The sequence below is a fragment of the Mycotypha africana genome, assembly GCF_025528875.1.
Source record: "Mycotypha africana strain NRRL 2978 chromosome Unknown BDF20scaffold_2, whole genome shotgun sequence".
NCBI classification, from domain to species: domain Eukaryota; kingdom Fungi; phylum Mucoromycota; class Mucoromycetes; order Mucorales; family Mycotyphaceae; genus Mycotypha; species Mycotypha africana.
The window spans coordinates 2,465,860-2,491,150 of NW_026515726.1; the positions used below are offsets into that span (position 1 = coordinate 2,465,860).

Consider the following 25,291-nt stretch of genomic DNA (forward strand, 5'->3'; position numbering starts at 1 on the left):
ATTTGTACATGTTTGCTATACAGAAAGGAGTGAATGTGCGCTGTGCGTATCGAAGCAACCTTAAAATTCAGGAATTATATGTGCTAGGTATACACTGAATGACAAAAACTCAAATAAACAACAAAAGCGCTGAGCCCTCTCTTTAGCTTTCGATTTTATGCAATGGGCCGCTAAACGCGCTGCATTGTGTACCTCGTGAGAATATGGTACATATCATCCAGCGACAGTGAATCTAGCCTTTATCCACCTTAATTGACATTAGAATAGGTGCTTAATTCAACAGTGAGTGATATGTATATATTAGGAGTTCAAGCAGGCTGAATATTCATTTAACATTCAAAGATTCCTACAGCTATCATTCCATAGCTTAGCTCTCTTCTCTTTTTGAAAGGTCTCATTTGCTATGATGAGTCAAGTGCTCATCCAATCAGAACTTAACCTACACCACCATAAGCCACTGACTTTCAAGACAACCACACTTTTAAAATACAGACGAATTTTTCTACACTTTTTCTCTTCTTCCTCAATTGTTCCTGTAGCAGGTTATATAATCATGGCTGCTGAAGCACCTAAGGTAGGAATAACACATACTATAAATAACCATTTATATAATCCAATTCTATTGTATACAAACCTGTTCACACTTTTATAGACCGCTAAGCGTGATACTCTTCGTGCACTTGAAGGCAAGGCGCGTAGCCTGTGGGACGATGCCAAAGCCTTCGAAATTGATGCACCTACAATTGATGAGCACGCTAACTCTGCAGATCTTCATGAAATATATCCCAAATATATGTCATGTATGCCTTTTCCTTATATGAACGGTCGTCTTCACTTAGGCCATGCTTTCACCTTCTCTAAGGTTGAATTTGGTACTGGCTATCAGCGTATGAAAGGAAAGAGAGCTCTGTTACCTCAAGGCTTTCATTGCACCGGTATGCCCATTAAGGTACGTCAGTAAATAATATATAAATAGCGGGGGGGGGTGGGAAGGATATGACGAGCGAGCAGAATAGATGTAGTCTTGATTTATTCTGTCAATTTAATTGAAGAATTAGCCTAACTTTATAATTTGTCAACTTCAAATGATATTAGGCTAGCGCTGATAAAATCGCCCGTGAAATGAAAATGTTTGGCAAAAACTTCGAAAAATTCGAGGAGGTTTCTTTAGCCAACGACCTTGAAAAGAAAGTCGACGTTAATAAGAATGTAAAGAGCAAAGTAGCCGCTAAGACCGGCAATGTCACCTATCAATTCCAAATCATGCTTTCACTGGGCATTCCGAAAGAAGAGATTCACAAATTTGCTGATCCTTATTATTGGACTGAATATTTTCCACCTCAAACCATTTCAGATTTGACCGCTTTCGGTGCAAAGGTTGATTGGCGTCGTTCTTTCATTACCACTGACGCCAATCCTTACTATGATTCATTTGTTCGCTGGCAAATGAGAAAATTAAAGGCTATGAATAAGATTAAGTTCGGTGAGCGATATACAATTTATTCAATTCTCGATAATCAACCTTGTATGGATCACGACCGTGCTTCTGGCGAAGCTGTCGGTCCACAAGAATATACCGGTATCAAGATGAAGGTCCTTGAATGGTCTAAGTTAGCTGAGGAGGCTCTTTCTACTTATGCCGATGCTTTAAAAGGCAAGAATGTTTATTTAGTTGCTGCTACCCTCCGTCCTGAAACCATGTATGGCCAGACTAACTGTTATGTCGGTCCTGATTTGGATTATGGTATCTACAACATTAATGATACCGATGCATATGTTTGTACTGAACGTGCTGCTCGCAATATGTCCATGCAAAAGATCTTTGCTAATGGTCGTACTACTATTGAAAAGTTGGCTGATATCAAGGGTGCCAACATCGTTGGTACCAAGATCAATGCTCCCTTCAGCGTATATCCTCATGTCTACGTCCTTCCTATGGAAACTGTATTGGCTACCAAGGGTACTGGTGTCGTTACTTCTGTCCCCTCTGACTCTCCCGACGACTTCGCAACTATTAGTGATCTCAAGAAGAAACCTGATTACTACAAGATTGAGCCCGAATGGGTGAATGGTTTCGAACCTGTTCCTATTATTGATACTCCCAATTACGGTAACCTCATTGCTCCTAAACTCTGTGAAATGAAAAAGATCAACTCTCAAAAGGATCGTGTACAACTTGCAGAAGCCAAAGAAATTGCCTATAAGGAAGGTTTCTATCAAGGTGTTATGTGTGTTGGTGATTATAAGGGTATGAAAGTTCAAGAAGCTAAGCCTAAGGTTAGAGAAGATTTGATCAAGTCCGGTCAAGCTTTCGTTTACAACGAACCTGAGAGCCTTATCATGTCTCGCTCAGGTGACGAATGTGTTGTTGCTCTTTTAGATCAATGGTACTTAGACTATGGTGAAGAAGAATGGTTAAAGAAGACTAAAAAGTGTTTGTCTCAGATGAATACTTTCACTCAAGAAACCAGAAATCAATTCGAAGCCGTCCTGGATTGGTTGAATCAATGGGCTTGCGCCCGTAGTTTTGGTCTTGGCACTAAATTGCCTTGGGATGAGCAATTCTTGGTTGAATCTCTCTCGGATTCTACTATCTATATGGCTTACTACACTGTTGCCAATCTTTTACATGGAGGTTCATTGAACGGTGCTACACCTGGCCCCGCTGGTATTAAGCCTGAACAGCTCAAGGACAGTGTTTGGGACTATATTTTCAAACTTGGTGATTACCCCGCCGATTGTGGAATTCCCCAATCCACCCTTGATCGCTTAAGACGTGAATACGAATACTTCTATCCTTTAGACTTACGTGCCTCTGGTAAAGATTTGATTCCCAACCACTTGACCTTCTTCATGTATAACCATACTGCTATGTTCCCTGAAGAAATGTGGCCTCGTGGTGTCCGTTCCAACGGTCACTTGATGCTCGACTCTAAGAAGATGTCCAAATCTACTGGTAATTTCATGACTATGAGCGATGCTGTTGCCAAATACGGTGCTGATGCTACCCGTTTTGCCCTCGCTGATGCTGGTGATTCTGTTGAAGATGCTAACTTCGAAGACACCACTGCTAATGCTGCTATTTTGCGTCTTCATACTCTCTTGGAATGGATTGAAGAGCAGCTTGCTCAGTCCGGTAATCTTCGTACTGGCGAGTTCAATTATTTCGATAAGATTTTTGATAACGAAATGAACAAGCTTCTTAGTCTCACTGAAGCAGCTTATGAAGCTACTTTTTATCGTGAGGTCTTGAAACACGGCTGTTTCGAATTCCAAGCTGCTAAGGATGCCTACCAATTAGCTTGTGTTGATACTGGTATGCACAAGGATCTTGTTATGCGTTATATTGAACTTCAAGCTTTGTTGATCTGTCCTATCACTCCTCATTGGTCGGAATATGTATATGGCCAACTCCTTAAGAAGGATGGTTTGGCTATTAACGCTTCTTTCCCTAAGGTGTCTGCTCCTGTTGATGATGCTCTTTATGCTGCTACTCGTTACATCCGTAAGACTATCAAATCAATTCGTGATACTGAACTGGCTATGTTGAAGAAGAAGAAAAAGCCAAAGGCCAATGAGATTATTTACGATCCCAAGCAACCCAAGGCACTTAAGATTTACGTTGCTACTAAATTCCCTGAGTGGCAAGAAACTTGCTTAGAAATTATGAAGACCAACTACAACAACGGTGTTTTCGATGATGTCAAGATTCGTCAAGAGCTCGGTTCTAAGGGAATGCTTAAGGATAAGAAGGTTATGCCTTTTGTTCAGGAACAAAAGAAATTGATTACTAAGGAAGGTCCAGAAGCTTTTAACCGTGCTTTAACATTTAACGAAATTGATGCTCTTAATAATGCCATTGACGAAATCAAGCGTGCACTTGGGTTCCAAACGGTTACTATTTTAGGTCATGATCAATGGACCGATGAGGATAAAAAAGCAGCTGAAAATGCTGTTCCCGGAGTGCCCTCTTATAATTTCAAAAATTTATAATAATACCTGAAAGTGGTATGTTACTTTATAACTTCCTCTATTCTTCTCCTCATTATGTGCCTTCAAATTTTTTCTTTATCAATTAACTTAATATCACTTGTAATTTATAAAACTGGTTTGATTATACATTTTTAGACAAGAATTATTCTTTTGAGAAACTGTATGGGTATACCTTTTTAATTTTTGTCTAAAGGTTATGGTTCGAGCTTTACTGTAGACAGTAATTGAACGTGAATAAAAAAAGGTAAATAGATCAGTTTTTGGAGCTTGTTGGTTCTTTTTGACCCACTATATAAGTCTACGTCGTGAAAATGGGTCCTTCTGAGGTTTTTAGTCATCAAGAACATACTATAGTCTGCCTTTGATGATGAACCGCTATTGTTCTTATGAGATGTACCGCTTAATATTGTTATATTGCATCATTTGGCATGAGCTTGATATTCATTGAACTCTCTCCCTTTTAGTAATAAAAAAAAAATACACATTTCGTTTATGTACAATGTTGATTGTAAATAGCTGGTAAGGTTAAATTACTGACGATAATAGCGTCGCCCACTTCAGATAAGCAAATTCCGGTCTAATCACATTGCTTCCCTTTCTCTTTTATGCGCCTTATTTATTGACGGGAATGTAAAAGATAAAAAGTGCGTTTATCGTTTAGATGATGACATCAATTGATATTCTACTAGTTAGGTGTTCTTCCTGTGTGTCATCATTTATGTGAAGCTACAAACTTCTTTTGCTCTTCAGCTACAGCCTCTTTGAATGCTTCAACCTCTGCCCAGCAATCTAAGGGACGTGTTTGATTATTTCTATAAAGAGAGTACTTTGTTTAATTTCTGTGATCCAATTATGTTTTTGAATTTGCTCGTTGTAAATCAACTTACTTGTAACAAACAATGAGAGCTTCCTGGCTCTGAGCAACTTTTGTAGGTATATCAGCAGGAACAGATCTGATTTCGTATTTTCAGAATTCAGCAATTGAGCTCTTCTTACCCCGCATCTAGCCCATCAAATCAACGGTTCCTTTTTATTTACCTCTTCAATTTTTCAATCATATTTTCAATATCTTCAGCTATAGCCACTGAATTTAAATCGTTTTCAATGTTCTTTTTCGCCAGTTCTTCATATTTTTGACTGTGGTTTTGCTCTCGTTGATCTTTTTCGCGTCTCAATTCTTCCATCACACGCTGGCGGACGATTTTCTCGATTTTCTCGTTATCATCGGAACTGACAGAAGTTGTAGCCGCAGGCTGTTGTTGTCCCTATTGGGGTGTGTAATTGATTTGAGGATCAGTAATATGATAGGTCAAATAGTCTGATGACTTATGTACAGGCACATTTAAGTACCTTGATCTGTGTAGATTTGTTGTCCAAGACAGAATCTGCTGGGTTTTGGGGAAACTATGGGATAAAACTTAGTTTCAAGTCGATCGGTATACGATTGCCGTTTTGTGCTCAAATTACGTAGAGTGGACTAGTGTTTTGATTATAGAATATGATGGGCTCTGTATTTCTTGATTGTGAAACTCCCATGGTTGCGAATATTTGGAGATTAGTTGGTAGAAAAAAGTTGGATGGGCCTTCGATTTTCTGAGTTCTTCAAACAGGGTTACATTTTACTGTGCTGCTTATCTTGCCCTCAAGTTGCTCTTTTCTACGTCACGTATTTTTAAATGACAGTTTGACATATTTGTCCAATAAAAGTAAAGTGTTATGCAACTCAAAAAGGTACAAAAAAGCAAACAAGCAAATGGACATATTTACACGTATCGCGATAGCGCTTACAACTTTATCTAAAAATGCTTTCTTACTTTATTACAGGGCAAATAAAAATATACAAGGCTGAACGTCTTCTACTTTATGCAGTCTCTTGCTCTTCACTCAAACCGATTAACTCCTTACCCATTTTCTTATCCAAACGGCAGATAGGGTAATCCTTGATCATACTGATGTTTACTTTATGACCCAGCAAATCGCGAATATTTGAAATACCATATTTCACCATAGTGGGACGCTCAAGACCAAGACCCCAAGCGATAACACGTACATCAGGAGGTAAACCAAGAGGCAACAACATTTCAGGACGGAACATACCTGAATTACCAATTTCAACCCATGTTTTCAATCCTTCATGGTAAGAGAAAATTTCCATAGAAGGTTCGGTATAAGGATTGTATGTAGGCTTGAAACGGATCTTGTCCATGCCCATCTTCTTAAAGAAGACATCCATAAAGCCAATCAGATCACCCAAAGTCAAATTCTTGTCAGCAATAACACCTTCGATTTGATGAAATTCGGCCAGATGGGTAGCATCTACAGATTCGTTACGGAAAACACGATCAATAGAGAAATATTTAGCAGGATGGAATTCGCCTAGTTTCTTGGTTTCTTCTGAAAGTTTATACAGCATGTAGGAACTGACAGCTGTGGTGTGAGTACGTAAAATAAGTTTTTGTGCTTCTTCCTCTTTCCATGTGTAATTATAACCGATAGAACCGGTATCACCACCATTTTCGTGTGTCTTCTTGATCTTCTCCATCAAATCACGAGGATAACGATCAGATGTAGCAGGGTCTATAAGAATGGGAGCCATCAGTCATCAATTTTCCTTTACTTACACACTATTGCATTTGGTAATACTAACCCTTCAAAAAGAAAGTATCGTGTGCATCTCTGGCAGGATGTTGTTGAGGTTGGAAAAGAGCATCAAAATTCCAGAAACTAGATTCAGCAAAACAATTGGTAGGCATTTCCTGGAAACCCATTTCAAAGAAAATTTCACGGAATTCTTGACGTACTTTCATCAAAGGATGAAGATGACCACCAGCAGGAGGAACGCCAGCAGCGTCAAAATTATATTTCTTGAAAGAAGCATTTTTCCACTCACCACTATAAATTTGTAATGTTTTAGTGAGAACTTATTCCCTCCTCCTTCCTTCATCAATTATAACCACATATTCAATAAATTGCTGTTTATGATACTCACGATTGAAGCATCTCAAAGGTGATATCAGTGGCTTCTTTCTTAACTTCCAAAGCAAATTCAGGGCCTTTTTGGATTTTATATGAAGTTGATTTTCTAATGTGCGTTCAATTAGTAAAGTTTAATAGTTCAGATATAATGAAGCTAAACTGTTCACTTACTGCTTGTCAATCAAAGTTCTCTTCTTCAGTTCCGCCAAAAGTTTGGCATTGCTGTGAGTACCAGTTTTACCAATTTCAATCAAATCATTCTGAGTCTCGTCAACAATGAAATCGACCAGACGAACCAAATTGGCGCCCTTCTTGGATATCCACTTATTTTTGAAGGCTTTACCTTGACCAGGTTTAGCTGAAGCACCAACTTTAGCCTACACAACAACTACTGAGTTTACAAGTCATCTTATATAACACAGTTGACAGAAAAAAGCATAACGTTACCTGAAGTTCAGCAATAGGAAGGCCTTCTTCACCAGCAGGAATGGCTTCGAAGACACGAGCTTCATGGCTGCCATCCTTAGCTAATTGCTGACCTTCTTCTGTCAAAACCCAGAAAATACGGTCTAAAGGAGTGAAATCGATCATCTACAGTGTTCAAAGACGACCATTCAGCGTTGTGCTATTTAAATGCTAGGTGCAAAGCGTTGAATTCTATTACCTCCTTTGACTTTAAACTGTTCAAAGCACCGAGGAGAGCAAGTTGTTCTACGGGTTCATTGTCGTATTTGAGATCTTTGGAGTCCTCAATAGTGTTACACTTGTCAAGTGTCGATAGTACGAAAGTCTGCAATTCCTCGGTTGTGGGCATATTCAACTAACTAGTGTTGGTAAAAAGGAAAAGTGAATATCAAACTGGTGTTTGATGGAATTATCGCTCGGACAAGTTTGAATTTCTAGTGATGATTCACCAAAGACGGAAGAAAGCTCAGCCACCAAAGAGATGCGGAATTTCAATTGCTGGCTGCTGAATTTTGCACTACAGGTACCTTAATTTTCAAACGCGTTCTAAGGATTGTCCATAAATGCTGAATTTCCCTTTTAATTCTTATTTTTTGTTTTTGTTCCATGTCCTTCGCTCATCAAAGCGAAAACCTGTAGCACACTTCCGATAAGTCTCTCCGTAATGTACGTAACGAAAGGAATAATTTGTATATTTTATTATTCCCAATTTAACACTTATCTACATGTATAGATACGACTTCGATCACATTCGTCAAACATTTCGACCTTTCTTGTCATTAGCTCAGTTTTCCAATACAGCTTAAGTTAACGCCCTTATACGTTCCAAGTATAACGGACGACGGATTCAATATTTCATAAAATCAATTATTCTTGCTTCTGTATTACAACAAATAAACCTACGATTATCTACAACCACTTTATAAGCCGCTTTCGCCTGTTTGAATAGAGCAAATTCAATCAATACGAACACCTGAAAACAGTACATCAACGGTAGCCATGACAAATCAAATTCCTAAAAGTGTGTTATCCCAGAAGAGCAAGTCGAACTCCAGTCGTTTACCTTCAGACTCGAAAATTCCCATTAGGTCCAGTAGCACATTGTCTAACAACTTCGATATTTCGAAAAATAGAAAGTCATTGTCTACAGTTATTAAAAAAGCAGCACCCGGAAAACGGTTACTGCCCAAGAAAGCAATGACAAATAACTTATCCTCCTTGAAGATGCCGCTACTTACCAAGCCACCATCAAATATATCCAGGTTCGAAGAGCTAAGCAAACCTTTGCAAGAAGTAACAAGTGCGTCGTTGAAGAAAAACACTTTCAACGAAACCAGCAATGTGGCACAAGACCTAAACCATCATCAGAAGAATCTGAATATGGTGCACGCTGAGGTCACTCATTACCAGGAAATGAAAAACGACATTGAACAAGAACTGTTTCTTAAGAATAACCATCTCAATGAGGCACGTGCAAAAATTGAACAACTACAGCAAGAAATGAAGGTAAAATAGTTGTTTTTTCTTTTTAAAAAGAAGCTCAAATTTTAAAAAATATACTTAACTGATCCCTTATGATGGAGAGTAGACTAAAAGTGAAGCGTACAAGGACGGCATCAGAAGACTGCATAATAAATTTCAGCGAGAAAACAATGAATTACTACATCGTTATAAAGCTACAAAAGATGCATACAATCAATACGAGTTGGTTGTTGAAGAGAAGAAAGCAGTTATCAGCGAAGCACTTCAAATATATGAAGAGGAAACGAAAGAATATACAGCTTTATTAGCTAAAAAGAGAGAATACGAAAAATCGTATGCAAACGCAGATGAGTATTTAGCCCAAAAGAAACAGAGAATTGATCAGCAAAAATCTGCCATCTCCAAAGCAGAAGATTCCCTTCTCACTATCTCCAGAAAATTGCAACAGATAGATAATAATGTTGATCGAGCGGAAGGCACTTTACTTACAAATGAAGAGAGCAGAAGAAAGGCTCATGATAGAGTCCAAGAGTTAAAAGGAAATATTCGCGTTTTTTGCCGTGTTAAACCACGATTAAATACTGTAACTGATAGTATTAATGGCAAATCGACAATCGCTGAAGGAAAAAAGGTAGCTAATACGTCAGCGGCTGATGAAAATGAGAATTACATTGCATTTAAATTCTTCGGTGATGATAACGAAGGACTCGAATTTGACGAAATTACAAAATTTGGACAGACAAAAAAGCATATATTTACTTACGATCGTGTATTTCAGCCTGAAGAATCACAAGAGGATTGTTTTGAAGAGATATCACAGCTTGTTCAATCCGCCTTGGATGGCTATAATGTGTCCATTTTTGCTTATGGTCAAACAGGCAGTGGTAAAACATATACTATGCAAGGGCCACCAAGGTTCAACGCTGCTTCCTCAACTTCTCAAAATAATAGCAATAATATCTTACACAGGGATGCCGGTATGATCCCAAGAGCTGTACATCAAATATATGACGTTGCCAAGAAGATGAAAAAGTTCAATTGGGATTACACAATTACTGGAGAATTCCTAGAAATATATAATGAAACAATCCATGATTTATTAGGCGAGCCTTCTGAATATGGCAAGATCAAACACGACATTATGCTAGATAGTAACGAAAAGATTGCCGTTTCCAAATTGACATCGGTCGATCTGCACTCGCCCGAACAAGTGCAAACTATGTTGACGAAGGCCATGAAAAATCGCTCCACTGCCGCGACTAAACTGAATCATGCGTCTTCGCGTAGCCATTGCGTTTTTACTTTACGTATCACTGGTGAGAATACGGAAACGAAAGAGACAAGACTAGGTGTATTGAACTTGGTTGATTTGGCTGGTTCTGAATCTGTCAGCAAATCAGGTTCTGAAGGAGAAAGATTTCGTGAGGCTTCTAACATCAACAAGAGTCTCAGTTATCTTGGAAACGTCATTCAAGCCCTAGCAAAGAAGTCATCCCATGTTCCGTACCGTGATTCAAAATTAACATATCTTTTGAAGGATTCATTTGGTAAGAAACTATGTATATTTTATGAAATGCATGAATAATGAAAAGCAATGCCCTTATCCTGATCCAAATTCCGTTTTGTTAATAACAGGAGGCAACTGTAAAACTCTCATGTTTGTCAATATATCTCAAGAAAAACGCCACCTTAAAGAAACTTTGTTTTCATTACGGTTTGCAACAACTGTTAATTCCTGCAAAGTGCCTCGAGCCAAGCAGAACTAAAAACTACCCTTTAACTAATATTACTAGTATTTATTCTTACTTTTTACGTCATTATGTCATACATTTCATAAATAATCTATGGACGCAGTATAGGCAACGTAGTGGGTGTGAGATACGAAATATAGTAGTTTTTAGAAACTACTGCTGTCCCTCTGACGGAACTATATTTTATGATTCTTCTCTATCTACATCTGTTTCGCTCAAAAATGAAACTAAACTTTTCAGATTATTGCAACGTAAATTTCAAATACTTGTTTTGATGCAATTTATAATATTGGCGCTGTTACTATTATATTTGCTGCTGATACTACGGATTTCATCACTGTTGCTAACCAGATGTAGTAGCCACAAAAACTTAAGAACTTTGACATTGTATGCCGTACCTGTTCAATCATCTTTATAATATTGTCTGTGCTAAGAGTTGGATACTCTGGCTGACGAAAGGGCTGAAAAGTTAGTGCTTCTTACTTCTTTTATTAAAATGTTCAGATTGTTGACGATCTGTCCACTTCGGTTTCTGTACAATTGTAAAAGAGCCAGAACTGAATAAACCTTGGTACGTAGTGCAGCATGCTTCCGGCTTTAACATTTTACACGAAAGATATGAAAAGCGTTTTTATACAAGAAAAAGAAAACAGGAAAGGAAGCATTTATAGTATTTGACCATGTATATTTTGAGGAATAGCTTATTCGCATCTACTTCATTTGAAAACGCGTGTTACCTATTGATGGACCATGAATCTGCTGAACAACAGGATAATTGTTGAATTTGATGCTGTGATAGGGCTGTAATAATCTCCTTCACAGAACCTCTTTTTTGTCGATAACAGAATTATACTCATAACGTTGGCTTTTGAATATGAAGCTCATATATGCTACTTTATAAAGCATGTGAATCTTCGGATGTTTCTTTTCTTTCAATGACTGCTTTACATTATATTATTAGTAAACTGTCTAGAATTAAGGATACGTGCCGGTTTCAGAAAAGCTGTATCTTTTGAATTCGTCTTGCAATTGGTCTCGTTAATCAGTTCACTTTATACCTTCATTCGTATATTTGTGGTCATCGTGAGCCAATTTCACAATCCAAACGCACAGATGGTGGCCCGACACTTAAAAATCACATTGATAAATACTTTGTTTATCTAATGCAAATTACACTATAACATCTAATATATGTAGTCTATATATTACTATATACAAAATAAGAAGTTGAATAGTATCGATGGGTTTGAAATGGATAGTGTAAAACAAGTAAAGATACAAAAGTTACAGACAGATTTGAAGAAATATAGCGAAAGTAATTTACAATGCAGGTATATAAAATAATAAATAATACATAATGAACAAATGCGGTTTACAAGCCAGGACAGGCAATACAATCACATGCATCATTATTGACCACTTGACTCTTCAATTCTCTTTCCATTTCAGCGACATAATCACCTACTTTACCTTGATAGGGCTGGAATTGCAGCTCTTCTTTAACAATTGCCATGCAAACATTTAAATTCTTATGGATACGCGGAATAAATTCTAGTACTTCCGAAGGCATCATTTGTTGTAGTTTGGAAACCGTCAGTAACATCTGCCAAGCGCTGATCAGGGTACGAATGTCAAAATAGCAATCACCTGATCTGGACCGTAGGTATTTGATTAAACGTACTGTATTAAGTGCAGCATGAATAGCATAAAGTATCACTGTACTATTGATTTTCTCTTCCCTTGGGCAAAGCAGTCTATTAATGGTATCTAGGTATTCTTGATCAGTTCCTTCGAAATCAATGATCTTTCGCAAATCAATCAATTTCTGTACTCGGCGTTTCCATTTTCGATTAGTAATGTTTACTACTGAGGAACCCGAAGGCCATACTTCAGTTAACAGTCGCCAGTCATTTTCAGGTAAAGGAGTTTGCTTAGGTAGGTAGCTTTGTGCCAATACAAGCCATTCCTCGTATAACGTCAATGTTGTTAACACTGGTATTGCACTATGAGCAGTCTCCCTCTCCAAAGTTGTAAAGAATTCTTGACAGCTCACTGTTGAGTCGAACAATGGCAGGGACAATTTAAATTCTGGAGGAAGAACTTTGTAATACCAATGTCGCATAGCCATTTCCACTTGGTGGCTAACTAGACCAATTAAGTGATGTAAATCATAGGATTGAGCAGTTCGACTGGCAGCGTGCTCTGCTCGTTGTAATTGTAGTATATACTTGTGCATCTGCGCAAACCATTTTTCTTGAATAGAATCGTCATCAGCAATCTCCCACCGGCCTTCACTCATGTGAATTAAGGTACAATAAGGTAAATCTTGTTCAATAAAATTGATGTTCTTGTTGGGATCTGTAGCATGTGAGATTTGATCATAGGTTTGTATGCGGTGTAGATGATTGCGGGTACGAATAAAATGAACTGCTTCACCGATCTTTAAAGAGAAGTTTTTGCCTTCAGGAGTGTCTGGATGGTATTGCAGCTTTTTTTGTTGTTTCTGTGTTAAAATGTTGGAATAGAATGGGTCCAAAATGCAAGCGATGCGCTCCGCCATATCAGCATATAATGATGCCTCCTCTGTGTGTAACATTGTCATTTTATAAATTGTCATGAATGTGTAACATGTAAGAGTCTCCAAATCAAATTGGTCGAAACGATCTGATAACAGATCCCTCGCCCTTTCAAAATAAAATTTGCCATATTCAACCAAGGATATAGAAGGTAAGCATTCAGCAATATGTTTGCAGCGCATAGTGCAAATAGCAGCACATAGAGCCATGGCAGCTGGGGATTGATCGATGGTTGAACCACTATCCATAAATAGTCGAATGAAAGTACGGGCGTGAATGGCAAGTTGCTGTAAATGTTGGCATCGTAAATAAGCACGTATGAGTTTCAGAGCAGTTACTTGAATACTGTCAGGAGCGCGGGAAACCGTCAATGTATCGACATTGGAGATATCAGGTATAACAAAGATTTGTACGGACCGGGCGACGTTTTTGCAATGGGTTTTGCCGTACCTTTTACGTACAAGGTCGTTAAGTACACCAATCAGAGTGTTGTGCTTGACAGAAAAAGCTAGCATAGGCGGAATTTCAGTGGAAAGATGGGTCGTCTGCATCATTCGACGTAAATTGTCTAATAATTCAGAATGTGTTTTTACATTGGTCTCAATACATAAATTGCCTCGTTTGAACGTCAATAACCAAGGCTTATCTTGCTGCTTCTGCTGTTGTTGTTGCTCTCGCTGTTGCTGTTGCTGCGATATAGATGCATCCAATGAGGCTGTTGTGAAAATTGGTGAGTTTAATGGTTTATATGGGGTTTTGATGGCTGTAACTTCTGTATTGCTAGTAACGTAAGCTGATATATCATTCTTGTCGGACGAACAAAGAAGCTTCGTGCGTTTATTGGGGTAAGAGTATGAATAAGTATCAACCGAAGCATTGCAAATAGCTGAGTTATCATCTTCCTGACTAGACACACTCTTGTCACTATCATCTGTCAGGGAGGGTAAACTGTTAGCGAATGTTGCGCTAGTTGCACTATTATTGCTCTTAAAGCTGTTGTTGGAGTGTTTCATTTCCCACATCAAAGACTCCATTTCTTTCATTTGATCGTTCATGGTTTCTATCTGTGCAAGTAGGGCTTGCTTTCGTGCTAATTCAATAAACTCTTCGTCTCTGGGAGACCTTGTTGAAGTATAAACGCAGCATAAGTTGAATTTATGGCATCTAATGATCAAATTAATCATAAATATATCATATAGCAATATAATGGGATTGAATTGACTGGCAAATAAAAGCTTGTAGCGTAATGTTACCTTTCGCAAGGTTTCTCGCCATTGCATTTGCGCTTTTGATCTCGACATTCTAACATAATAGGTCAAACAACGTTTTCAGTATTTAACTGATATCAAGCTCAAGGTTTATTTCTGCTTACCTTCGCAAGGTATTTTTTTCTTTTTCGGTAACGTAGACGACTTCTTCATTGTTAACAGTTATTTCGAACTATTATTAAAGCTGATTATTCAAGAACTGTAAAGAACCACAACTTTTTTTTTTTCGCTCCCTTATTTGAATCAAAATTCCATAAGAATCAGCTCCGAAAAATGCAAACTGACAGCGAATGGTGGCGATTTTCCGCCGCCCCTCCGCACGCAGCAGATTCCCGCTTTTCTAGGGTTGTTATCTGATACATTTATAAGCATTTCTTTAAATTTTGCTTTCTCTTTCATTTCAGTTTGACAATCGCACGAAATAATGGCAGAAGAAAAAGTTTATGTTGACCCTCAGACTGGGGAACAAATACCAATGAAAGATGGCAAACCTTGTCGAGTTTGTGTTGATTTCAAAACTTGGGCAAGGTTAGGCAAGCGAAAGGACAGTTCAAAAGAAAACAATAGCGCAGCAGAGACACAAACAGCAGCAAAGTCAAATGCTAAACCGACCGTACCAGCAGCAGAGATAGTAGGAACGGATGAGTGGAAGAGACAGAATTGCCCTGCAGATGTGAAAACGTTAGGCAGACATACTTGGACTTTATTACATACAATGGCTGCTTATTACCCTGAAAAACCTGATAATGAACAACAGCAAAGTATGAAGACATTTTTCGAAACATTTACCGAACATTATCCATGCTGGTTCTGCAAGGTAAAGATAAGTTTTTCATAAAGTTTGCATGCCATAGCTTTAATTCGGTTTATTATGGTAGCAAAGAGCTTAATATGTTACTAACGTGGTTTCTTTCTTAATTTCGAACCTTTTGAACAATTTGTAGAAAGACTTCAAAAAAGAAATGGCTGAAAATCCTATTGATGTGACAAGCAGAGACGCGTTAAGTGAATGGCTTTGCAAAAGGCATAACAAAATCAACGAAAAGCTGGGAAAGAAGCAATTTGATTGCAGTAAAGTGTTTGAACGCTGGTTGACGGGTCCAGCTGATGGTAGCTGTGATAAATAGACACTTTTTTTTTCATCCTGATGCGCTGAATTTAGAGAATCTCACAGAACCGATTCCCTTATATATCATAATTGTACATATCAAATATTTACGTAAATTTCATATCAATCTTCAAAGTTAATAGAAATAGATGAAGCTCTACTAAAAAAAGTTTATAGAGCGCACAATAAGCAGTTTAATAGCAACCTACATTTTCATGGAAGTTAACGAGTAACTACAATAAACGACTTGCTGCTGGATCTCAAATCCCGTCCCTTCGTCTGCTGCTTAATATGAGAAAGACACTCGGCTATATTAGTACAGTTATCCAAGCTTCTTATCTACAATTTCTAAATGTTAATGAAGGAGTTATGGCTCACCTTCGAATATATTAAGAGGAAAAGATTATCTTTGTTATAGCCTAATTTGTCAATTAAAGCAAGTTTGCTTAGGAATTGCAATCAAGCTGGAGAAAAACCTTAATATTCCCGCGGCTCTCTTTTATCAGATTTTCTAATTTTATTGTAAGAAATGTACACCTTAGTATACGATGATCTTGCCTTAAGTGTGCAAACATTTTCTGAAGGAGATGAACATGTCATGAATTCATTCAAAAGAGTTTTTTTTTTTTTTGATCTGATATGCACGATAGAAGCGACTCATAATATGGAAAGTACACAAGTTATATAACAGCAACTGCTCATTATTGTTGTATGTCGATCAGGCGGAGGAAAAATGTTTAAAGTAGGGCTCCCTTGTTCCACGGGCAGAAGTTTTTATTTTTATTCTCAAATTAGGTTCAGGAGAAGGGTGCAATTGTTCTAATTATACATATTCTTTCAATACCCGTCTGCTGCAAAAATATACTTGTTCCTGGATGTATGTCTCCCAAATACTATATGACCGATAAAAGTTGTATATTGCTAGATAAAGCCGTGCTTATGTAGGACAGCCTTATATTACAGAAGAGCTGTTATGAGTTATAGGAGAAGCAGTTTTAAGAAATGTATAATGAAAAACTTCTTGCTAAAAGTGTAACATTCCTTTTTTAAGATCGGTCACTTGCTTGAATGCATTCCATTTTAAACGGCGGACTTTCCCACAATCAATCCTGCATTCTGTTTTAAAAAAAAAGTGCTCTTTCTTCATTTAAAATAAATGATATATTATCCTTAGTCATAAGCATATACTCAATAGAATCAACTTCGACTAATACTTCCACAAGCATATATGAAGATAAGAATGACGACAGAAACTATTGCTGCAAAGATTCGGTTGGATACAATGGCTCCAGAGGTCATCTACAAAATATTTTCGTACATGTCATATCAAGAAGTTTACATCCTTCGAGGTGTATGTCGAAGGTTCCACGTGATGGGAGAATATCATATCTGCCAGCAAATCAAGGCTCTAAAGCAGTCCATTCTGATCAAGCTGGACGGTAATGATAATAAAAGGTACATAAAGCTTCATCTTACTAGTTATGACCTGAAGAACAAGGTCATCGAGTTTAGACCTGCGGAAAACGAGGATGTAATTTCTCTGGCCAATTCATCTAATCAGTTGAGCAGCGTATATCACCGGCTTATTAAGATACATTTCTCTGAATGGCTTTTGAAGCAACATTTCAAGAAGAAGAACGAAAAGCTGTATCATCAACAATCGACAAATATACCCTTTGAAAAGCTGTCACCGCAAGACCAAGCTGTATTCTTATACCACTACCAGTACAATTCAGCCTTAGAAAAGCTTTACGAATTACCTTCTTGGAATTCAACGGAAAACACATTGAAACAACCTGGAAATAGTGACACCACACGGTATCTTGGCGATACTGGTTTGATTTTATCCTTATCGTATTTACGACCAAAACAGCAGCATGCAACCTTACTACAGCAATCCTCAATTACACATACGAGCTATTATTCGACATCAAACTCATCCATGTTGACAGCACCAAAGTTACAAATCAAATGGCTACGCGTCACATTAGACTGGGTGTTGAATGGTAATCAGCAACAGATCTATGAAAACAGTTTTGTAAAACTGAATGAATTATTGGCAAAGGAAGGGTGTTTCAAATATAATCCACTTTCGGAACCTATCTTGAAATACATTGTCGCTGAACAAAAGCGAAACAAAGACGAGCAGTATTCCGCAACATTGCCACGCAGTTTAATCAATTACTGTCATTCGCATACTCACGAATGTCATACTCGTTTGTCAAGACTACAGCATATGCTAGAAGGAGCCGGTGTTGATTCGCAAGTTATTTGGAAATACTCGTTCGCAAAGTCATTTGTGGTTGGAAATGGCAGTCTATTATGCGAAGAGGATGTGATTCGTCGCATACAAGACTCTGAAGAAGAATGGCGACATAAAAAACCTGTGCTTCTACGCAAATTGCTGTTATGTAGTGTCGCATAATGCTCAGGTTTAATAATTGTCTAACATATGCGTCTATCGTTGTTATTCCTCCCCCTCCCCCCATCCTTTTTTTTGAAGAAGAAGATTAATTCTTTTTGTTATGCTTTCCTCCACACCCTGGCTCCAGCTCTTTCCTAATTTCATATTCGCTAAAATACTTACTAATTTCTTTATCAGATGAATTTTAATGAAACTTTTTTCCTTGCCAAAAATGGCGCAAATTCAATGTCCTTCTTATCAGATCTTTCAAAACAAAATTTAGGCTAATCCCTGTCGCTTAAGCAAAGCTGTATTTCAGACTGTCGTACTCTCCTACTACTTATGTGCCTTCTGAGCATATGACATATTCTATTTCTTTGTGTATTTATAAAAACTGATCATTTGTTCACGTGCAACGAAATGGTACTGATGTCAGCTTTTAAAATCCCTGTGGAAGACTGTTTATTGGAAAGCGAGAAATAAAGGTAAGCTTTCTACGGAGAGTTGTAGAGAAATCGAGCACTACGGCATTGATGTACTTGCAACTAAATTTCTTACCATTGCCTCTAAATGAGCTGGCTCGAAACAGGAGTAAAAAGGCGGAAATAAAGAGTCGGTAATAGGGAATAATCGTTACGGTTTGTTCTTGTTAAGAACTATTTAGCATTAGCATTAGCATTTGTAATTGTATACATAAAACACTTCTAACTTGTAGTACCATTATTAAAACACTTTACTAAATATTTTTGTTTGAGGAAATGGCTCCTAAATTGAAGCGGGCGGGGCATTACATGCTCATTTAGCAGTAACTAACCTCGACTGGAGAGCAGCTTTGTGGATGATAAATAATGAGCAGGTTTTTGAAATTATTGGGATATATGACATCAAATTAAGAGTTTATGGCTAATTACCCTGATTGTTCACTTGGACAGCTATAATTTTGCATTTATACATTTCTTCAATTAGTCGAAAAGTAGACAGTGATATCTACTTTCACCGGCAAAAGTAGTTCTTCAATACGTTCGTCTGGTACATCCAACAATTCTCGGACGATTAAACCAAGCAGTTCTGATTTCTTATTGATATTGGTACCAGTTAGTGTATTTACATTAACCAACGCGGTTTTAAGCAGATGATGAATGTATTTCTTGTTCCTAGTGACTTATTCTCGTAAACTCATAATCTGCTTCCTTAATTAGGAGAATAGGAACCTGCTTGCCATAACTTATGTATTCAACGCCTTAAATCTTTTTCTACTTGCTATGTTATTGTATTATTGGTATGTCTACTTGTATGGTTCAATGGAGTGATTAGAAGCAGATCTTATTACAATATACTTGACTATGGCTCTGTTGAGTAACTGACCACACTTTCATATCAGCATACAAATTGCCTGAGGAAGCGTTACAGCAATTGTGCTTATTTTTCTTCCTTGCGATAATCAATTCATTCATCCCCCGTTTCTGAGATTATTCAACATAAGAAGTGTTGTTGCTATTACCAATTATAGCCCTGTATAAACATTTGTTTACTTCAAGGTTCAAAGAGAATACTAAAAAGTCATATACACTGACTAATCGTGTAAGCTAGGTAACAATCCAATTATTACTCGTAGCTGTTATCAGCATTCAATTTGAAACAAAAGACGACCACCTGTTATCGAACCCTGAAAGGAGGCTGTATACTGCTCTCTCCACAAATTGGATATTACGCTATACATATCAAAACAGTATTGATTTCCTTTGTATGTCAGCTATATAAATAACCATACAAGTAAGCTAGTAAAACGCTACGTACTTTCCATAAGCTCTATATAAGCCCTTCTTCTATTTACACATGTAAAACTTATTTTGTTCATTCAAGTCAATAACCATAATTACAATAGCTTATTGGTCTCATACTTCAACATTTTTACATAGTTACCCTTCCTTTTTTTTTCCTGCTAATATTGCTTTTATTTTTATTTTTTACTTTCACTACTGTTTCCTCTATGGTCTTAGCTCGGTATTTTCATAGTCCTCAAATGTAAAAACAGCATGCTGATACTGTTGGTGTAGATGATAGTGCCTTTGTCCGTTTTGTGTTTTCTCGATAAAAAAAAAAGAGCGTCTTTCTTGAGTCAATATTTGGGCCTATTTTGGTAGATATTATGTTTACTGTTCAAAACACCAACTAGTATGGTTAATGATAAGGTGAATTGCTGGTTTGGAGCCATTGATGGAAGCATATATCACCGTTGAAAATCAAGTAACGCCTTTCCCCCCGCCGTTTGAGCCATATTTAAATTGTTTAATAATTACTCTTTCTCTAATTGCTGCCCCCACAACAATAAAAGTAGTCATCGTGCTGCTTCAGCGTATTACCGTATAAATTGAGCTTCTGTCTCTACAGTCGTATTCCTATAAAACTCTGATGATTTCTTGTCTTCTTCTCATAATAAGACTTTATTGAACTACCAAAAGTTATTTTCTGACAATTTTGGTACAAGATGAACCTTTGATAAGTTGAAAAGAAGCGTTGTTTTTATTTTGAGTACGAGAATATTTATAGTATGCCGTAAATTGTAAGAATATCATCCTGTTGCTTAGCAGCTAATACAATTCTTTAACCAAAAGGAGTCCAAATAATGTCAATAGTACAAGTTCATAGTGATTAACAAAGATTTGCTGTAAACTGAATGAAACAGTAGGCTGTTGTATATACGCAACAGTGATACGGCAAAAGGAGGTGGATGCCAAGAATAGGAAACCCAAAAGAAAAAAGGGAAAAACAACATAATAGCATCCCTTTCATTTAGGCAGAGATGTAGTACGTACAATATATCAAAACATAAACAGTAAGTAGTTTGTACGGTATTTACCGCTCCTGCATCGTATATAATGTCATGATCAAACATAAGAAGAACGAGACCAATACACTTAATAATAAGAAATATCACTTGAAATCATCAGATCCATAAGGACCAAAGCAGTTGTTATTCCTTACACTACTCTGTTTCCATTTTGTATTACGTAAATTGATATGCATGGTTATTGGCACTTAATGTTCGAGAAAAAAAAAAGTTATTTTTGGTAGAGTCACCTTTTTTCTTTCATTAAGAGCTATTTTATCAAGTGCCTCAAATTTCCCGTTTATGCAAATGCCCAGTTATTGGTCCCTTGATTTATTGTTACACACGACATATAATTTGTAACAAAAAGAGCTCTTCATGATCGTTCTTACTTATTCCAACACTATGGCTTGTGAAAACTCTTGTGCTGTGGATCGTTGAACCTTCTTAAGCAATAAGGCATTTGACAAATCGCACAAAGAAAGTGCAATAACTCCGGGCTTTTTCTTTAGCTTCTTTCCTTTCTCTTTTTCAAATTATCTCTCTTTCCTTATCCCGTAGCTGCGATTATTCCCTGATAATATCACCAGCAGTAATGAAATCAATATCAGAGAGCCTTTCTATTTTATTTCTAACTTCCTTGTTAGCCATTCTAACATTTGCTGCTATTGCTACAACTCAACAAGATAAAGAAGGATTATTTGCACCTTCGCCCATAGAATCAAATCAAAATCGAATACAGTTGAATAAAGAAGATAATGACGTATCCTTATTCCGAAGGATAGACAAAACATCAATAGATGAAGAAGAAGAAGAAGATCAATTACTACATCATTTACAAAGTCTTTCAGCCGCTGATATAGATGATAATGAAGAAGATGATGACGAAATTGTTATTGTCGAAAACACAGATAAAGAAAATAGAGAAGAAGACGAGCTTATTGACCAAATCGAACTCACAGATGACATGGTTGAAAATGAAGATGAAGAACAAGACGAAGACGTTGATATGGAATCAATAAATACAGATGAAGAAGAGGACGATTTATCGCCAGAGTTCCCTGAATTTCAAAATGAAGATACAGCTGAATTTTTTGAACACCTTCCACAAGCAGAAGACGAAGATGACCAAGAAGACGGGAGAGACGATAAAACAGCTGAAGACGAAGAAAATGAAGAACAGAATGATATACAAACGGAAGAAATTGAAGATGAAGAAGATGAGAACGAGGAGGAACTAATAGAAAGTACGAATAATAATAATAAAGAAACTGATCCAGGAGTCACAGAAAAATCAAAAGAGCGAAGCAATAGCCTACGGGAAAATGATACAGCAAACTCAGATGCCAGGACAGTTCATGGAGATGCTTCACTTGCACAAAACAGGCAAACGGATCAAGATGATAGCAACAGTAACAGTATGCACGAAACGAACCATATACCGTGGCAACGCCCTGCTATAGTGGCAGGCAACTCCAATTTTTACCAAGATAACAACTTTAAAAAGGACCAGTATACCAATCATAAAAGCACATCAAGCACTGACAAATCCTTCACATTCTGGCATTTCTTGTTCGTTTTGTGTATTTTAATGATTGTTTACAAGTCCAGCTTAAAAAAGAAGGTAATTTCTTTCTTTTAAATATCAGGTTCTATTTCAAGTACTAACGTCTCACGAATGAATTTGGATAGCCACAAAGCATCCTGGATCTTTCTGCAAGCACAGCTTCATGGAGCAAAAATGAAAAAGACCTTCTACCGGTAAGTATAAGCGATTGAATAGCCATCATTTGCAGAAATAAAGAAAGACTGACGATAGACTGACTAATTTTGCTTTTAGTTGCATAACAGTAAACGAAATAGCTTCTATAAGAATGAAATCAAGAGTTCGTAGATATCGTTTATAGTTTGATTAAAGGAAACTAGAAAGGGTATTCTCCCTTTTTTTTTTTTTTTATTACATATTCTGATTAAAGTAGCCTGTCATTTGCTGAGATTGATCGCCGTATAATGGTTGTTGAACATTGGCTGCTGCTGCTGCTGCTGATAATGCTGCTGCTTGTTGTTGTGCTGTTGCCGCATTTAATTGCTGTGTTGGGTTCTCTTCTTTATCCTTACTTCCACCTGTTGTTGTGGTTCTTTCAATTTTTGTAGTCTAAGATATTAGTTTGATAAAAGATGGTTGATGAGCAATATGTTTCCAACTTCTTTCCATTATATGACGCCAGAGTGACTTACTTCACGGTATTTTGCAAGATAAATCTTTAATGCCTCAGTATAATTTTCAAAGCCGAGTGATTGCATAGCCCACAAAATATCTTCGCCATTGATGGTTTTTCTCTTTTCCTGCTGACAGCGATCACTTGCTATCGTGAAATGCAGTTCATTGATTAGCTTAATGAAAAGCCTCCTCCATACGTTTCATGTATGGCCCATTTTACCTTCACTGGTGATAAAAGAGATGAATTCTGAAACGCATTCTTGCACGCATTCTTTTGCTTCTTTAGCGATCTTTGCATTCTCTGGTAAAGCCTTCTTCATTATACGTGCAACACTACATGCCAAGGAGGTTAATGATTAGCTCTCGAATCTAAAATTTTGAATAAACGCTATTGTTCGATCGCCACTATTGCTGTAGCCATCATCATTACTTACTTTGCGATTGGAAGGAAGCGATCTTGTTCTTTAATATCGATATCGAGTTCGTCACTAGACATTTTGCTTTTGGATAAATATTATTGGCTTTTGAGAACGAAAAAAGTTAGGCGTTGGAAGGAAAAGGAAAGGTGAGACTGGGCAATTTCAAAGAAGAAAAAAAAAACCTACTTTTGCTTTTTATTTATTCCTTCTCCGCTATCAGACTTACTACTGATGACGTTAATCAAAGGCCAGTGTAAGACACCTGGGGTTCAAATGGCCTTTTTTTTTTTTTTTTTTTTTTTTCTCCACATTTTGATTTTTACTATTTTTTTTTCGTTCCTTGATAAAATAATTGAATTCTCGACATGTCATCTCGCCTCATCACAAGGACGTCTTTATTAAATAAGGCAGTTTGTGCCCGAACAGTTCGTCTATATGCTACCGAGACAAAAGCGGCAGCTACAACAGCCACTGAGCAATTTCCTGCAGAGAGTAGATGTTTTGTTTCTTTGCTATTTTCATAGATACAGACGTCTTACGTTACATACACAACCCTTCTCTTTGTTTTTTTGTCAATCAATTTTGTCGTTTAGCTTTCGGCGGAAATGCCTGGAGAAATGGCTTGATTGCGGTTGTTGCAGGTTTTATTTGGTACAGAGTCGATCAACACATCACTCACTCTGGCGATGTAAGTCATAAATACAATGATTTTATTGCAAAAAAGAAAACGAGTGAGGTATCAGAATAACCTAACCTTTTGATCTGTTAATCTATACAACTGTAGGAAAAGCACCCTTTTACCAAATGGATTGAATACCATATGTCAACTGCAGAAGAAAACGATCAATATAGTCATGCTAAAATAGAAGCAGCAAAGGCAGCAGCCGAGTACAAGTAAATATTTCAAAAAACAGTTACCCCGGTAGCTTTCCATCAGGATGAAATGCATTAAACACATCACTTTTTTTGTCCCCTTCAGATTACTCGTACAAAGCTCAGATCGTAGACCTATTTACCGCATGAGAAACACAGAGTAAGGGTTATTGTTCAACATCAGGATGGTATCGGTAGGAATTAATGAATGGATTTGTCTTTTTTCCCTTCTACGTCAATAGACTTTTTGAACGTCATAGTTCTCGCGGTTATACTATGGGAACTCAATGTGATTTATCTGATCTCAAGATTAGATCTGATTAGTTGGTGTACTTGACTTATTCTATTACCATACGTGCTATTTTTCTTTTCTGTGCATGTAAAAATAAAATTGTTAGATTGTTTGGGCAGTCATAGCAATTGATCATAACAGGAGGGTGAAAAAGCAGACAAGTGAATAGGAAACATAGTAAACAGATGGTAAAAGACTACAGAAAGCGTCGTTCGCGATCAAATTACTGCAGTTTAACCAGCAGATCATGATTTACAAACAAATGTGGGGAGGGGGAGCATTTTTAGTTTTCAGAAAAGCAAATACATCTACCGCATTTGATTGGTTTGCATTTTGATTTGTAAGGTTTTAATCTATAGAGGACAAGTCCGGCTCGGAATAATGTCGTCATACAATCAAAAAAAAGTGGTATAAAAAGATTTTTTTTCAGATTTCTACTTTTTTTCCTTTCGCAATTTTTCTTTGTTCTTTATTTTTACGAATAGACGACTCATTTGCTGAAACTCAAGGGAAAAAAATAAAAAAATACATTGTTTATACTTTTTCCCTTTCTTCTTCTTTTTGTTCAGTTGACTGCTCTTTCCATCTTTTACTGTCTGCCTATCCTTTTCCCTCGTTTTGGTTACTTACACA

General features: G+C 37.2%; 10 protein-coding genes across 10 annotated transcripts; 6 read left to right on the forward strand and 4 right to left on the reverse strand.

Annotated features, from left to right (window-relative positions):
• Positions 1-553: 553 nt before the first annotated feature.
• On the forward strand, positions 554-3,993 carry BDF20DRAFT_904894 (leucyl-tRNA synthetase; the record flags this gene model as incomplete). Its single annotated transcript, XM_053083093.1, has 3 exons — positions 554-574; positions 653-949; positions 1,096-3,993. 3 exons carry the CDS (start codon positions 554-556, stop codon positions 3,991-3,993), a joined length of 3,216 nt encoding a protein of 1,071 aa, XP_052939539.1.
• Positions 3,994-4,876: 883 nt separating this feature from the next.
• Positions 4,877-5,529, reverse strand: BDF20DRAFT_814559 (uncharacterized protein; the record flags this gene model as incomplete). The annotated part of the gene is made up of 3 exons (XM_053076990.1): positions 4,877-4,946; positions 5,032-5,258; positions 5,461-5,529. 3 exons carry the CDS (start codon positions 5,527-5,529, stop codon positions 4,877-4,879), a joined length of 366 nt encoding a protein of 121 aa, XP_052939540.1.
• A 325-nt stretch (positions 5,530-5,854) lies between these two features.
• On the reverse strand, positions 5,855-7,783 carry BDF20DRAFT_814232 (tRNA synthetases class II core domain (F)-domain-containing protein; the record flags this gene model as incomplete). Its single annotated transcript, XM_053076953.1, has 6 exons — positions 5,855-6,570; positions 6,641-6,885; positions 6,983-7,075; positions 7,141-7,346; positions 7,417-7,560; positions 7,634-7,783. 6 exons carry the CDS (start codon positions 7,781-7,783, stop codon positions 5,855-5,857), a joined length of 1,554 nt encoding a protein of 517 aa, XP_052939541.1.
• A 221-nt stretch (positions 7,784-8,004) lies between these two features.
• On the forward strand, positions 8,005-10,915 carry BDF20DRAFT_970287 (P-loop containing nucleoside triphosphate hydrolase protein). The gene is made up of 4 exons (XM_053085012.1): positions 8,005-8,100; positions 8,168-8,940; positions 9,023-10,463; positions 10,552-10,915. The coding sequence occupies exons 2-4, from the start codon at positions 8,434-8,436 to the stop codon at positions 10,680-10,682; spliced, it is 2,079 nt and encodes a 692-aa protein (XP_052939542.1). The 5' UTR covers positions 8,005-8,100; positions 8,168-8,433; the 3' UTR covers positions 10,683-10,915.
• A 1,124-nt stretch (positions 10,916-12,039) lies between these two features.
• Positions 12,040-14,664, reverse strand: BDF20DRAFT_833051 (uncharacterized protein; the record flags this gene model as incomplete). The annotated part of the gene is made up of 3 exons (XM_053078601.1): positions 12,040-14,407; positions 14,497-14,545; positions 14,616-14,664. The coding sequence occupies 3 exons, from the start codon at positions 14,662-14,664 to the stop codon at positions 12,040-12,042; spliced, it is 2,466 nt and encodes an 821-aa protein (XP_052939543.1).
• Positions 14,665-14,986: 322 nt separating this feature from the next.
• BDF20DRAFT_815479 (FAD-linked sulfhydryl oxidase ALR-like protein) lies at positions 14,987-15,638 on the forward strand (the record flags this gene model as incomplete). Its single annotated transcript, XM_053077084.1, has 2 exons — positions 14,987-15,328; positions 15,456-15,638. 2 exons carry the CDS (start codon positions 14,987-14,989, stop codon positions 15,636-15,638), a joined length of 525 nt encoding a protein of 174 aa, XP_052939544.1.
• Positions 15,639-16,991: 1,353 nt separating this feature from the next.
• BDF20DRAFT_814460 (uncharacterized protein) lies at positions 16,992-18,044 on the forward strand (the record flags this gene model as incomplete). The annotated part of the gene is made up of 2 exons (XM_053076979.1): positions 16,992-17,150; positions 17,346-18,044. 2 exons carry the CDS (start codon positions 16,992-16,994, stop codon positions 18,042-18,044), a joined length of 858 nt encoding a protein of 285 aa, XP_052939545.1.
• A 3,404-nt stretch (positions 18,045-21,448) lies between these two features.
• Positions 21,449-22,747, forward strand: BDF20DRAFT_833054 (uncharacterized protein; the record flags this gene model as incomplete). The annotated part of the gene is made up of 3 exons (XM_053078602.1): positions 21,449-22,477; positions 22,546-22,614; positions 22,694-22,747. The coding sequence occupies 3 exons, from the start codon at positions 21,449-21,451 to the stop codon at positions 22,745-22,747; spliced, it is 1,152 nt and encodes a 383-aa protein (XP_052939546.1).
• A 320-nt stretch (positions 22,748-23,067) lies between these two features.
• On the reverse strand, positions 23,068-23,646 carry BDF20DRAFT_931730 (nuclear transcription factor Y subunit B-3; the record flags this gene model as incomplete). The annotated part of the gene is made up of 3 exons (XM_053084739.1): positions 23,509-23,646; positions 23,295-23,407; positions 23,068-23,219 (listed from the first exon to the last, which is right to left on the reverse strand). Exons 1-3 carry the CDS (start codon positions 23,568-23,570, stop codon positions 23,068-23,070), a joined length of 327 nt encoding a protein of 108 aa, XP_052939547.1. The 5' UTR covers positions 23,571-23,646.
• Positions 23,647-23,800: 154 nt separating this feature from the next.
• BDF20DRAFT_854332 (uncharacterized protein) lies at positions 23,801-25,075 on the forward strand. Its single transcript, XM_053080178.1, has 5 exons — positions 23,801-23,985; positions 24,087-24,181; positions 24,278-24,387; positions 24,473-24,526; positions 24,609-25,075. Exons 1-5 carry the CDS (start codon positions 23,859-23,861, stop codon positions 24,688-24,690), a joined length of 468 nt encoding a protein of 155 aa, XP_052939548.1. The 5' UTR covers positions 23,801-23,858; the 3' UTR covers positions 24,691-25,075.
• The last annotated feature ends 216 nt before the right edge of the window (positions 25,076-25,291 follow it).

Excerpts from the sequence above, each read along its gene's own strand:
- BDF20DRAFT_854332 (XM_053080178.1), top strand. The coding sequence starts at position 23,859 with ATGTCATCTCGCCTCATCACAAGGACGTCTTTATTAAATAAGGCAGTT. Across the intron at positions 23,986-24,086 it reads TGAGCAATTTCCTGCAGAGA|CTTTCGGCGGAAATGCCTGG; the intron begins GTAGATGTTTTG and ends TTTGTCGTTTAG. Across the intron at positions 24,182-24,277 it reads ACATCACTCACTCTGGCGAT|GAAAAGCACCCTTTTACCAA; the intron begins GTAAGTCATAAA and ends ATACAACTGTAG.
- BDF20DRAFT_970287 (XM_053085012.1), top strand. The coding sequence starts at position 8,434 with ATGACAAATCAAATTCCTAAAAGTGTGTTATCCCAGAAGAGCAAGTCG. Across the intron at positions 8,941-9,022 it reads AACTACAGCAAGAAATGAAG|ACTAAAAGTGAAGCGTACAA; the intron begins GTAAAATAGTTG and ends GATGGAGAGTAG. Across the intron at positions 10,464-10,551 it reads TCTTTTGAAGGATTCATTTG|GAGGCAACTGTAAAACTCTC; the intron begins GTAAGAAACTAT and ends TGTTAATAACAG.